Source organism: Macaca thibetana, chromosome 16, assembly GCF_024542745.1.
Source record: "Macaca thibetana thibetana isolate TM-01 chromosome 16, ASM2454274v1, whole genome shotgun sequence".
In the NCBI taxonomy this organism is placed as follows: domain Eukaryota; kingdom Metazoa; phylum Chordata; class Mammalia; order Primates; family Cercopithecidae; genus Macaca; species Macaca thibetana.
Genome location: NC_065593.1, coordinates 950,534 through 965,034, shown reverse-complemented (window position 1 = coordinate 965,034; position 14,501 = coordinate 950,534). Strand labels below are relative to the sequence as shown.

Here is a 14,501-nt window from a genome sequence, read left to right as displayed (position 1 = left end):
GAGAACAGAGAGGGAGATTTTCCACCTTACACATATTTGCCATCTTATGAATTTTGAATGATGAGAGTCCCCCCACCCCTTCCTTCCTCTGCCCTGCCCCTTCCTTCCTCTGCCCTTTACTCTCAATATCCTCTTTTCATGCTTTTTTTTTTTTTTTAAATCACTTCAGGTCCTTCAAAAATTTTATTTGCAAGAAGTACGTATATATTCTGAATAAAATTCATTTTCAGATACATGTATTTCAAATATCTTGTCTGTTCTATTGTCTTTCCCTTTTCTCAATGGGGTCTTTTCGGTATCTTATAGTTACTGACGCCCAATTTATCAGCCTTTTCCTTTAGGACTGGCACTTTTTGTGTTCTGCTAAAACGTTATTTTCCTCTCTCATGGTTATGATATTCTGCGATTTTATTGTCTAGAGTTGTGCTGTTCACATTCAGGTCTACCATCCATCTAGAATTATTTTACTTGAGATAGGAGTCAAGGTTCATTTTCCCCCAATCGACATTCAATTGACGTAGCACTATATATTGAACAAAACTTTCCTTATTGCATTACCGTGGCTACTTGTAGGAGGAAAAAGTGACGACATAGCTGCGGGTCTGTTTCTGGCCTCTCTCTTTTTCATTCATTGTTTTTACCTTTGTACCAGTTATCACACTGTTCTGATTACTGTGGCATTATAATCATCTTGATAACTGTATCGTGAATTCTCCAACTATGTTCTTCGCCGAAAGTCCACGGAACACCAGCCACGACCTTCGGAATTTCCCTCCGGAAGATGAAGGCACTGTAGTTATGCAGGTGGACCCTGTTCAGATCTCTGGTTTAGCGGGTCCTACGTACACCTTGAGGGACGCCCGCCCAACGCGCATGCGCAGCCTCAACGCTGTGATTGGACGGAGCCTCGCCGGCTGCGTACACGTCACTTCCGAGGCGGGAGGATGGATTGACTATGGTCTCTCCGGCAACCAGGTAGGGGCTGGGGAAGAAGGAACCTCCGAGATCAGGGAATAGGGTCTGGCCTTGAGCTGAGGCGACTCCCCGGCCTGGGTGAGGGGAAGCGGTGTAGTGGTAGAGCGAAGGCCGCGGGCCCTGGGGGAGCGCGCGGAATCCCGGGCGGCTTTCGGATCCCCGCAACGCGGAACTCTGAAGGAAGACAGCCCAGTCGCTGGGACCAGGGCTTTGGTTCCGGCGAGTGCTTGGCTGGGAACCCCGCCTGTCGCCGAGGTCTCTTGAGTCCGGTTTCCGCGGCTGGAAATGGGTGTCGCGCTGGGCGCTGTGTGTGAAAGGCCTCTGCTCCCAGAGGGCTCTTGGCTCGAGCCTGTTTATTCCCGCATTTCTGCGCGACGTAGGGGAGCCCCCGCAGCGTGTGCCTGCGGCAAGACCGAGGGTTGAGCGCTGGGGGACGGTGGCACCTTAGCCAGTGACGGCGAGTTAGGATTAGCCAAAGGAACTCCGGTTTTTCAGAAGGCAGAAGGAGGGTGCTGACTCGAGCGTCCACGGGAATGGCTGTTTGAGATGTCTTGCTCTTCCAATACTTACTCTGCGGCTTCCTGGCTGTGCGGCTTTGGGCAAATGTTTTAAACTCGGAGTGTCTGTTTCTTCAGCTGTAACTTTGGGAATAACAAACCCACTCATAAGGTTGTTGTGAAGCGTAAATGAAACTGCACTTGCAAGGTGCTCAGCTGGTGTCTGGCACATAGTAGGTATTCAACAAATGGTAGCCACCTAATGCTCTTTTTTCAGTTTCCAAACCTTTGTGTAATGATTTGAGAATCCTGAAGTTACTTTTGAAATAACGTTTGGGTTTCATACACTCATACATTTAGTAAGGAGAATACTTGCTTACACTGTTGCCGATTGCAACTGTGTGTTTGCGTAATGGAAGCTATGTTTGTGCCTTTATCAAGGGTGTGGAATATGCCTTCCCTACCATGTACATGTCCCCTTTTCTCCATTCCTTAATAATAGTTGATATTTTTTGAGTGTTTGCTATGTTCCAGGCATTGTACTAATCCCTTTACTGAATTACTCAATCCCGTAATAACCCTAATAATAGGAACTATAATCTTCATTTATGGAGGGAGAGATGGGCTTAGAGATGTTGAGAAATTTATCCAAAGGCATAGAGCTATTAGCCAGGCATGGTGGCACACGCCTGTAGTCCCAGCTACTTGTTGGGACTGAGGCAAGTGGATTGCTTGAACCTGGGAGATTGAGGCTGCAGTGAGCCGAGATCACGCCATTGTATTCAAGTCTGGGTGACAAAGTGAGACCCTGTCTTAGCTGGGTACGGTGACTCACACCTTTAGGGGCTGAGGCGGGCGGATCACCTGAGGTCAGGAGTTCGAGACCAGCCTGGCCAACATGGTGAAACCAGTCTCTACTAAAAAATACAACAATTGGCTGGGCGCTGTAATTCCAGCACTTTGAGAGGCCGAGGTGGGCGGATCACAAGGTCAGGAGATCGAGACCATCCTGGCTAACACGGTGAAACCCCGTCTGTACTAAAAAAATTACAAAAAAATTAGCCGGGCGTGGTGGAGGGCTCCTGTAGTCCCAGCTACTCGGGGGGCTGAGGCAGGAGACTGGTGTGAACCCGGGATGCGAAGCTTGCAGTGAGCTGAGATCCCGCCACTGCTCTCCAGCCTGGGCGACAGAGCAAGACTCCGTCTCAAAACAAACAAAAAAAAATTAGCGGGGCGTGGTGGTGGGTGCCTGTAATCCCAGCTACTCGGGAGGCTTTGGCAGGAGAATCGCTTGAACCTGGGAGGCAGAGGTTGCAGTGAGCTGAGATCCCGCCACTGCACTCTAGTCTGGGCTACAAGAGCGAGACTCCGTCTTGGGGCCGGGGGGGCGGGGGGGGGGGGAAGTGAGACCCTGTCTCAAACAACAACAATAACAAAGGCATAGAGCCAGTAAAGGCAGATCCAATACCACGTCACTTCAGAACCTAGCACTTAGCTACAAATCTTATTAATTCCTTCAGATACTTATTGAACGCTTACAGTGTACCAGCATTGTGCTGGGTGTTGTGGATACAGTGATGACCAAAACAAATAAAACCCCTGTCTTTAAATTGCTTGTAAATCTAGCAAGGGAGATAGACAGTAAATATATACATAAAACTAAATGTTAATTACGATTGTGATGCATGCTGTGGAGAACAGTAGAGGGTGCTGTGAGAATATATAGTGGAGTCACTGGCATGCTGGGGGCGGCGGAGGTGTTGGGGGGGAAATGAAGAGACAGGGAAGGCTTTCCCAAGAAAATAATATTTAGCTGAGACTTCAAGGACTGAGTTGGAGTTAAATGGACAAAGAGCTAACAGAAGGAGGGAAGGGCATGTGTGAAATCTTGAGACTAGGAGGAGCTTGTATCTTGTTACGTAAAGACCTGTGTGAGGCTGAATGTGGTGGCTCACACCTGTAATCCCAGTGCTTTGGGAGGCTAAGGTAGGAGGATCACGTGAGGCCGGGAGTTTGAGACTAGCCTGGGCAACAAAGGGAGACCCCATCTCTACAAAAAATAAAAAATTATCTAGGTGTGGTGGTGTGCACCTGTCGTCCCAGTTACTCAGAAGGCTGAGTCAGGAGGATCACTTGAGCCCAGGAGTTTGAGGCTGCAGTAAACTGCATTCCAGCCTGGGCAACAAGTAAGACCCTGACTCAAAAAAAAAAAAAAAAAAAAAAAAGAATAATAAGCATTAAACCAGACTGGGATGTATTATGGATAATATACTAATGCAGTTTCTTTCAGAAAAAGAAATACCACATACAAATAAATACCACCATTTATTTGTATGTAGCTGAGCAGATACAACCCATTATGTAGTCTCAAGATTAATGGTAATTTGTCCTCTTGTAAGAAGACTTGACATTTGCTGTACATGCTTTCATAGTTCATTCTAAATTCATCTGGTAATAGAGTTGGTCATCTGTGCTACCTAGTTACTTTTTTCCAAAGGAAAACATAAAACAGCTCTATGATAAAACGAGTAGTTGAGTTGCCTAGGTTAAACTCCCACAGTGATAGGGCTGGGTCATTTTCTTCCTGGATATTTCCATTTAAAATAGGGGGTTCAGGGGGTTTGGCTAAGCATGGTGGCTCACGCCTGTAATTCCAGTACTTTGGGAGGCTGAGGAGAGCAGATCACTTGAGGTCAGGAGTTTGAGACCAGCCTAGCCAACATGTCGAACCCCGTCTCTATTAAAAATACAAAAATTAGCTGGGTGTGGTGGCACGCGCCTGTAATTCCAGCTACTTGGGAGGCTGAGGCAGAAGAATCACTTGAACCGGGAGGCGGAGGTTGCAATGAGTCGAGATTGTGCCTCTGCACTCCAGCCTGGGCTACAGAGTGAGACTTCATCTCAAAAAAAAAATAAAAAAAAAAATTAATAAATAAATATAAAGGAGGGGGTTCCAGGCCCTTCAGAAAAACAGTCCTGGGTTTTACTGTATTTATTGGGTTTAAAAAAGCTAAGGTAGGGCTAGTTTATTTAGCCTTTAAAAAGATTTGCATGCATATCAAAGGGAAAGAGGAATAATTTATAAATACTGGGTTTTTCAAGACGGAGTCTCGCTGTGTCTCCCAGGCTGGAGTGCACGTGATCTCGGCTCACTGCAAAAGGCCTCCCGGGTTCACGCCATTCTCCCGCCTCAGCCTCCCAAGTAGCTGAGACTACAGGCGCCCGCCACCACGCCTGGCTAGTTTTTTGTATTTTTAGTAGAGACGGGGTTTCACCATGTTAGCCAGGATAGTCTCGATCTCCTGACCTCGTGATCCACCCGCCTCGGCCTCCCAAAGTGCTGGGATTACGGGCTTGAGCCACCGCGCCCGGCCAATACTGGGTTTTTCAAAGAAATACTGTAAGGAAAAGGAAGGAGAGAAAAGATCTCCTTCCCTTTAGGCAACAGGGAAAATTCAGTTTTAAAATTTTTACTCTATGTTTGCATGACAACTAAAAAAAATTTACTTACAGTACAGAAAAATGTTGGACTAGAGCAACATCCATAATGTTGGCTGGTGTAGGAATTATTCATTCCCACCCCATTATACACATATGAAACCTTTCTTTGGTGGCCAATGTTATTTTAATGCAGAAATTAACTCTCTGTTCTGGAAAGCCATAAGCATGAGGGTGAAAATTGGGATTGAACGGCATGTAAGTTCAGTTTGAAAGCTTCTTGCCACCCACCCAGGTAGGAAATACAACAAATTCCTTAGGATTTTACCTGAACTCTCCCTCCCATCTTCTAAAGTTCCCAGTAACATGAGACTTGGCCACTTAAACTGCTTAGTGGAGGGAGAGGTCTGTGATGGCCACTGAGTTTGCTACCGGAAAAGAGTCTTGATCCAGACCTCAAGAGAGGGTTCTTGGATCTTGTGTAAGAAATAATTTGAGGCCAATCCATAGAGAAAAGTGAAAGCAAGTTTATTAGAGAAGTAAAGAAACAAGATAATGGCTACTCCATAGGCACAGCAGCCCTGAGGGCTGTTGGCTGGCCACTTTTATGGTCATTTCCTGATTATATGCTAAACAAGGGGTGGATTATTCATGAATTTTCCAGGAAAGGGGTGGTAATTCCCATAACTGAGGGTTCCTTCCCTTCATAGACCATATAGGGTAATTTCTTGACCGTGCCATGGCATTTGTAAACTGGTATAGTGCTGGTGGAAGTGTTGTTTAGTGTGCTAATGCATTATAATTAGAATGTATGAGCAGTGAGGATGACCAGAGGTCACTTTCATTGCCATTTTCCATTTGGTGGGTTTTGACTGGCTTCTTTACCTCAGCCTGCTTTATCAGCAAGGTCTTTGTGACTTGTATCTTATGCGACCTCTGTCTCATCTTGTGACTTAGAATGCCTGACCTGGGAATGCAGCCCAGTAGGTCTCAGCCTTATTTTACCCAGCCTGTATTCAAAATAGAGTTGCTCTGGTTCAGATGACTGATAAATTGATTGAACATTGCTTACCAGTGGTTTGAGCTTTCTTGCTGTACTTAGCTAGTGTTTTATTAAGTAAGCTATGTTTGCACTAGGAACACTAAGTTCTGAAGGGGATATACATTTTTCCAGTTTATATGAGCAGCACTTAGTGGTCATTAAATTACTACTTTAGGAAACTACCATTGCAGAATTCTGTATGAGTATGGCATTATAATCCAGATTAGTTTAAAATATTAGCTAAACTAAATCAAGGAAACTGTACTGAGTTCCTGTTAAGCAGCTATTGGTTTAAAGTGTTAGCTAAACTGAATCAAGGAAACTACTGAGTTCCTGTTAAGCAGCTAGCTTGGTTATGTTCAATTGTTGCTTAGAACCCTTTGTATTCTGTTTGAGTTGTTAAAAGAAAAACTTTAGACAAATTAAATTCAACAGAGTTTAACTGAACAAAGAATGATTTGCAAATCAGCAGCTTCTGGAATTAGAATAGGTTCAGAGTGACTCCAGGGCAGCTACATGGTTGGATAGTATTTATGGACAGAAACAGGAAAGTGACATACAGAAAACGGAAGTGAGGTAGAGGCCAGGCCCAATTGCTTATACCTATAATCCCAGCACTTTAGGAGGCCAAGGTAGGAGGATTGCTTGGAGCCCAGGAGTTCGAGACCACCCTGGGCAACATAGGGAGACCCCCATCTCTACAAGAAAAAAGAAATATATATATATGTGTGTGTGTGTATGGTATATGTATCTGTATATGTATGTACGTGTGCGTGTGTGTGTGTATATATATATATATATGAAAGCAGGTGTACCACTCATTCCTGTGGTCCTAGCTACTTGGGAGACTGAGGTGGGAGGATCGCTTGAACCTGGGAGGTCGAGGCTGCAGTGAGTCATGATCACACCACTGTACCCCAGCCTGGGCGGCAGAGGGAGATCCTCTGTCTCAAAAAAAAAAAAAAAAAAAAAAAAAAAGTGAGGTACATAAACAGCTAGATTGGTTGCAGCCTAGTGTTTGCCTTATTTGAGCAATTGGCTGCCTACGACTGGCTGAAACTGGGCTGCCGTGATTGGTTGAGACTGGGCTACTTGTTACAAGAGTACGTTAAAGGTTGTTTGCACATCCAGTTAGGTTACAAGTCACTAGGTATGGAGGGACATTTAGGCTAAACTTAAAATATGTAAGGAGGCAGCTTTAGGCTAAACTTCTTGTAACAAGGTGATTAGAGCTAAGCTTAGGGATCTGTTCATCTCTTAGTATTAGAATCCTTCCTGTTTAAAGTTCCAACTAAAGGATTATTATTTTTTTTACATGACCCCCTATTTGATGCACTTAAGAGTTAAGAATGTGGGCTTCAGAGTCTGAATACATTGGTTGAAATCTCTTTTCCACCATTTACTAGCCATGTGACTTCAGGTACTTTTCTTATGTAGCAAATGAAAATAACTCATACCTACCTCAGGATTGCTGTGAGGATGAAATGAAATCATGGGTATGGAGAATGTGTAGTTCAGCATCTGGCACATTGCAAATATTTTACAAAGTTAGTAATTGTTATTAATATTTTTCCTTTTCAATAGCCATATATGGTAATGTGAACCCAGAAAATCTGAGACAGGTCTCAGTTAATTCAGAGAGTTTATTTTGCCAAGGTTGAGGACGTGCCCATGACACAGCCTCAGGAAGTCCTGATGACGTGTGACCAAGGTGGTCGGGGCACAGCTTGGTTTTATACATTTTAGGGAGACATGAGACATCAATCAATATATGTGAGAAGTACCTTAGTTCCATCCAGAAAGGTGGGACAACTCAAAGTAAGGCCCTCCTCAGGGACTTCCAGGTCACCAATAGGTGAGAGACAAATGGTTGCATTCTTTTGAGTTTCTGATGACCCTTTCCAAAGGAGGCAATCAGAATATGCATCTGTCTCTGTGAGCAGAGGGATGACTTTGAATAAAATGGGAGGCGGGTTTGCCCTGAACAGTTCCCAGCTAGAAGGAGCCCAAGATACTTTCCTTTCACATTTCCCCACTTTTCTTTTTTAAAATCGTTTGGAGAAAGCATTTTAGAAGAAAACGAGTCTCTGGTCTCAGGTTTCATCTGATCTCTCATGGCTAGGACAGTTTATTCCTAGTTAGGTCCTGAAAGCTCATTCTTATCTGGTTGTGAAGTCTCATGTCCTATGAAGAGAAAATGGGGGGAGGAAGGGAGAAAAACAATAACAAACCAAAGAACAATCCTGGAAAAATTGATATAGGCCACATTACTCTGAAGCAGGTATGAAAGTGGCTTATATATGTAAATAGGTTGCTGTTATTTTCTTCTAAGTTGTCTGGCTTCAGTTTGCAGGGCTTTAAAAAAGCACAGCTTAGTTTTCAGAGACTCCAAATTAGGAAAAATGGAAGGAAAGAAAAAAGGAAAAAAATTGAAAACATTATTTTGAAGACTTGTAGCAAGAAAAATTAGAGTTCAGTTCAGGGACAGGCGCAGTGGCTCACGCCTGTAATCCCAGCACTTTGGGAGGCTGACACGGGCGGATCACGAGGTCAGGAGATCCAGACAATCCTGGCTAACACAGTAAAACCCCATCTCTACTAAAAATACAAAAAAACTGCCAGGTGTGGTGGCAGGTGCCTGTAGCCCCAGCTACTCAGGAGGGTAAGGTAGGAGAATGGCGTGAACCCACGAGGTGGAGCTTGCAGTGAGTCGAGATCGCACCACTGCACTCCAACCTGGACGACAGAATGAGACTCTGTCCCAAAAAAAAAAAAAAAAAAAAAAAAAAAAAAAAAAAAAAAAAAAAAAAAAAAAAAAAAAAATTCAGTTCGAATTGTAGAAAATAATAAAAATTGAAAAAACATTGGGCAAAACTAGAATCTAACAACAGGTGTACCATAGTTTTGAGACATACGCTTTCTCTCTCTAGTTTCCCAATTTTGCCAAAGACAAATCATGCCAGGACTGGTTTGCTTTATTATACTTGATCTAATTATTTGTATACAGTGCAGCAAGAATAATAACTTTTTTTTTTTTTTTTTTTTTAGACGGATCTGCTCTTCGCCCGGGCTGGAGTGCATGGCCGGATCTCAGCTCACTGCAAGCTCCGCCTCCCGGGTTTACGCCATTCTCCTGCCTCAGCCTCCCAAGTAGCTGGGACTACAGGCGCCTGCCACCTCGCCCGGCTAGTTTTTTGTATTTTTTAGTAGAGACGGTGTTTCACCGTGTTAGCCAGGATGGTCTCGATCTCCTGACCTCGTGATCCACCCGTCTCGGCCTCCCAAAGTGCTGGGATTACAGGCTTGAGCCACCGCGCCCGGCCAATAACTTTTTTTTTACATAGGGTTTTAAATTGCTTTCATGGAACTTGTTCCACAGGAGGAATCTCAGATAAGACTTTCTAAAGCTGAGCCATGATTTATGTAATCAAATACTTATGAGCTGGGTGAATTTCCTCTCCTCTTGAGATTCCAGGATAAACCTGGGACTTCTGGGACTGTCAGAAAGTGACATTCTTTACTTGCCACAAGTCAGAAACCTAATTTTGTATTTTTAGTAGAGATGGGGTTTCACCATATTAGCCAGGCTGGTCTGGAACTCCTGACCTCAGGTAATCCGCCCGCTTCAGCCTCCCAAAGTGCTGGGATTACAGGTGTGAGCCACCGCACCCAGTCAAAAAAAAGTTTTTAATCTCAGTTTTTTTATGTCTAAGCAAACCAAAACTTAATATGACAACTTGGTCATATTAAAGTTTTTTGGTTTTAAAATTTATTTTTATTTTTATTTCTTTTTTGTATGTGTGTGAGACAGAGTCTCACTCTCTTACCCAGGCTGGAGTACACTGGCATGATCTGAGCTCACTGCAACCTCTGCCCCCAGAGTTCATGCAATTCTCCTGTCTCAGTCTCCTGTATAGCTGGGATTACAGGCACCCACCACCACGCCTAGGTAATTTGTGTATTTTTAGTAGAGATGGGGTTTCACTATGCTGGCCAGGCTGGTCTTGAACTCCTGACCTCAGGTGATCCACCTGCCTTGGCCTCCTAAACTGCTGGAATTATAGGCCTGAGCCACCAGGCCTGCCCATTTTTCTTTTTGTTTTTTTTTTTGAGACAGTGTCTCACTCTGTCACCCAGCCTGGAGTGCAGTGGTGCAATCTTGGCTAACTACAAGCTCCGCCTCCTGGGTTCACACCATCCTCCTGCCTCAGCCTCCATGCCTCAGCCTCCAGAGTAGTGGGGACCGGTGCCTGCCACCACGCCTGGCTAATTTTTTTTATTTTTGAGATGGAGTTTTGCTCTTGTTGCCCAGGCTGGAGTGCAATGACACAATTTTGGCTCATCACAACCTCCACCCTCCGGGTTCAAGCGTTTCTCCTGCCTCAGCCTCCCGAGTTGCTGGGATTATAGGCATGTGCCACCATGCCCAGCTAGTTTTATACTTTATTAGAGATGGGGTTTCTCCATGTTGGTCAGGATGGTCTCAAACTCCCAACCTCAGGTGATCCACCTCCCTTGGCCTCCCAAAGTGCTGGGATTACAGACATGAGACACCGCGCCCAGCTTCTGGCTAATTTTTTGTATTTTTAGTAGAGATGTTGTTTCACTGTGTTATCCAGGATGGTCTCGATCTCCTAACCTCGTGATCCGCCCACCTCGGCCTCCCAAAGTGCTGGGATTACAGGCGTGAGCCACTGCGCCCACCCTCATTTTGAAAAAAAAAAAAAAGAAAAAAAGAAAAAAAAAAAATCCTCTTATTGCAACTTACACTGATCATTCATGACATGCTTGGGCTTTCTGGGCTTTCTGATTTCTCTTGAACATCCCTCCCTATTTTTTTTTTTTTTTTTTTTTTTTGAGACAGAGTCTCGCTCTGTCACCCAGGCTGGAGTGCAGTGGCATGATCTTGGCTCACTGCAATCTCTGCCTCCTGGGTTCATACCATTCTCCTGCCTCAGCCTCGCAAGTAGCTGGGACTGCAGGCTTCTGCCACCACGTCCGGCTAATTTTTTGTATTTTCAGTAGAGATGGGGTTTCACTGTGTTAGCCAGGATGGTCTCAATCTCCTGACGTCGTGATCCACCTGCCTCTGCCTCCCAAAGTGCTGGGATTACAGGTGTGAGCCACCATGCCTGAAACATCCCTCCTTCTTAAACAACCAGTCATTTTATTTTAGGACTAAATTTACCATACAAGATTCTTTCTCATATAAAATTATTTTTCTTTAAGCTTTCTTAACCACACATACAAAAATTTACCTCTTTATTTATTTTTTTTTTGAGACTGAGTCTGGCTCTGTCGCCCTGGAGTGCAGTGGCCATCTCAGCTCACTGCAAAACGCCATTCTCCTGCCTCAGCCTCCGGAGTTGGGACCACCCCGCCACCTCTTTATTTTTTTAGTAGAGACTTTTCACCGTTTTAGCCAGGATGGTCTCGATCTCCTGACCTTGTGATTTCTCAGCCTCCCAAAGTGCTGGGATTACAGGCTTTTCTACCTCTTTATTTTTATAACTTTCTTTATGTCTCTTTTTATTTTCTGGTTCCTTTTACCTTGTTTTATATGTAACCTTTAAGCTTTGAATTAGACAGAACTTGTTCACCTTTTAGCAAGAGTGTTTTGTTTTTTAGCAAGAGGGTTTTCCTACAATATATATTTATTGGAAAATACCCAAATAATTAAATACCTATTATTTAATTTAACTTTATGTGCTAAATTATGACCAGTTTATCTACAAGTATTTATCCTATTACATTTACCAAATTATTTTATTTTAATTGTTTACATACATTATTGAAACTATGATAGTCATAATTTAAAGTTATGAAACCACCACTGCAAAATCTTAACAGTGAAAAATGATTTGACCTAACTAACTTCATCTTGCTCTTAACCTCCAAGCTGTCCTTGTTCATTCCTGGGCATAAGCTGAACTAACTTTGGAAGGAACTTAGTTTATAGTTTAGCTTTGAAACAAAGATGGTAACAGTCCTTTCCCAAAAGGAACCTCCTTGTTGCCTGTGGACTAGACTGCCTAAAGCCGTGAGATTAGAAGTTACAGTAATCTTACTATATTTAAGATGCAGCTATTTTCATTAAACCAATATTAATGTCTTATTTATTAAAAATTACACAAGCAAAGATCATTCGTTTTGGGCTGGGTTTGAAGTTTTGAAACCCCTGTGCCATATGTTGACACCTTAATATATCTGGCAGAGAATTATGAAATTGCTTGATTAATAAATGCAGGCAAAAATGTATGCTGGCGGCCGGGCGCGGTGGCTCAAGCCTGTAATCCCAGCACTTTGGGAGGCTGAGACGGGCGGATCACGAGGTCAGGAGATCAAGACCATCCTGGCTAACACGGTGAAACCCCGTCTCTACTAAAAAATACAAAAAACTAGCCAGGCGAGGTGGCGGGCACCTGTAGTCCCAGCTACTCGGGAGGCTGAGGCAGGAGAATGGCATAAACCCGGGAGGTGGAGCTTGCAGTGAGCTGAGATCCGGCCATTGCACTCCAGGCTAGGCGACAAAGCGAGACTCCGTCTCAAAAAAAAAAAAAAAAAAAAAAAAAAAAAAGTATGCTGGCAATTGTTAACACATTTCTAATATTACTTTACCAATAATTTTAAAACTAGCTTATTTATTAAATATTTTACTTAAGTTACATGAACTTGAAAAAGCATTTGACTCGTCTTTTTTAGTATCTGATTTAGGTGCTTTTTTAAAGCCAATTACTCAGAGCTCTTTTATATATATTTTTAATAGTGAAACATTCTGTACACAATATGTAAATATGTAGACATATTAGGCATGCCAATAGAAGTACATTTTGTAGATTCATTTTGTAGTACCATTAGAAGTATCATTAGAAGTACATTTTGTAGATTCATAAAATGAATTTTGTAGATTCATATCAGACTTTCAGATTCTTGATAACCTGTTTTACAACCCTGGGCAGCTGTCAGCTAAATAGCCTTAAATTTTCATGTTAAAGGAACCAATTCAGGTGAAAGTCAAATAGCACAGTTTACATTATAAGATGAGGAGAGAAAAAGTTTGGGTTATAGAAATTATAAAGGTCTTTTAAATACACACACACCCCAACACCCTATAGCTTTTACTTCAGAACTTTTAGCCATGAGATTAATAGAAATTTAGTGGTTTGCAAAAATAGCTTGTTGGATCTAAACAGTGGTTTTTATCTTAATAGAAAACTAACAGCAGATGGAGAGCAGGCAGAAAAGAAAAAATAGAGAAAAAGAATACTTAGGAACTCTGTAGTTTGCAGGTCAACCTTAGTCCTCTTTTTCTTTAATGTGAATGTGCACAAAGACCATATTATTTCCATTTTACATAAACTTTGGCAAGTAGAGGTGCCATAAAACCTATGGAGTGCTCAAAAGGGGGTCATTCTCCTTCTTTTCTCATCATTCTTTGATTATTTGTTTCCTGCCCTTTTTCTTTTTTTTCTTAAAAGCGGGAACTGAGCTGTAGTCTAGGGTTTTTATGTGGTGAACCGATATGTGCTCCTTGTGGGCAGGACTACACAGTATGTCATCATTGAGTCGTTCCCACCCTTTTACGTGTCTCATTTTCTCTCTCCAGAAGTCTATGACCTCAGAGAGGGCTCAGAACGCTGGGTGATCAGTGCTTATATGTATTTCCTGGAAGAGCTATTTTAAAAATTAATTTCTGTTGGGGATTTCCCTGCAAGGCTGCTGCATGTCATTGTGGAGGGGTGGAACTTAACCCCAGACACCCCCAGGAGGCCACCGGTCACCCAGGGGCACCTTTCGGCTGGGAGGAGCAAAACGCCTTTTTTCTTCTCAACTGAGAAAAACAGTTCAGTTCCTCACACAAGTGCATACAGACAAACTGAATTAAGATTAAATTTGAGAGAAAAAGCAATAGTGAAGTCCCTTTAGAATGCATCTCTGAACTAGAATTAGGATCCTTAAACAAAAACTTCAGACAGGAACAAAATAGCAAACACACACACACACACACACACACAGAGCAATAGGATCAGTGAGCACTCTAATGGTAAGGAGGAATTATGACCAGTTAGTTGTTAATCTTAACTTTAACCAAGACAAAACCCAGTTCAGTTACTTACCTAGAGATTGGTCTCAGGCTGAAGAGTGGTTTCTACAAGCAGGAAAGAAAAAAAAAAACAAAACCCTAATCTCAAACTCCACACAGGAGTTACTGCCTTCCATCATCATGGAAGCAGGAAAATCACTTGTCTTCCTTGTGCTGGAAGCAGGTAAAACTCCAAAAAATGAGAGGAGTTATACAGCAAAATAAACTTTAGATCTTGATCAAATTTTGGGAGATCAGGGATTCTCTGGAGGGAGTGCTTTCAGACCCCAGCAAATTGTCATAAAGGTAGTTCATGCTGGTACCAAGCACCGGTAGGAAATTTGTCAAAGGTCAAGGGCATCCCCACTCAGAATACCCCCATGGTTACCAAAATGTGAACCGAGAAAATCTGAGACAGGTCTCAGTTAATTTAGAAAGTTTATTTTGCCAGGGTTGAGGATGTGCC

The 14,501-nt window shown here is 43.0% G+C and overlaps 1 protein-coding gene across 3 annotated transcripts in view; it reads left to right on the top strand.

Moving 5' to 3' along the window:
- The first annotated feature begins 267 nt into the window (after window positions 1–267).
- The window catches only part of DHRS7B (dehydrogenase/reductase 7B), a 62,401-nt gene continuing 48,167 nt past the window's right edge, over window positions 268–14,501 (top strand). For 2 of the 3 annotated variants that reach the window (XM_050763923.1, XM_050763921.1), the window contains exon 1: window positions 938–975. In XM_050763923.1, coding sequence (XP_050619880.1) covers window positions 956–975 — 20 coding nt within the window. In that variant the 5' untranslated portion in view covers window positions 938–955. Of the gene's footprint in view, window positions 976–14,501 lie in introns of all 3 variants that reach the window. The other variant, XM_050763924.1, reaches the window with a different exon arrangement.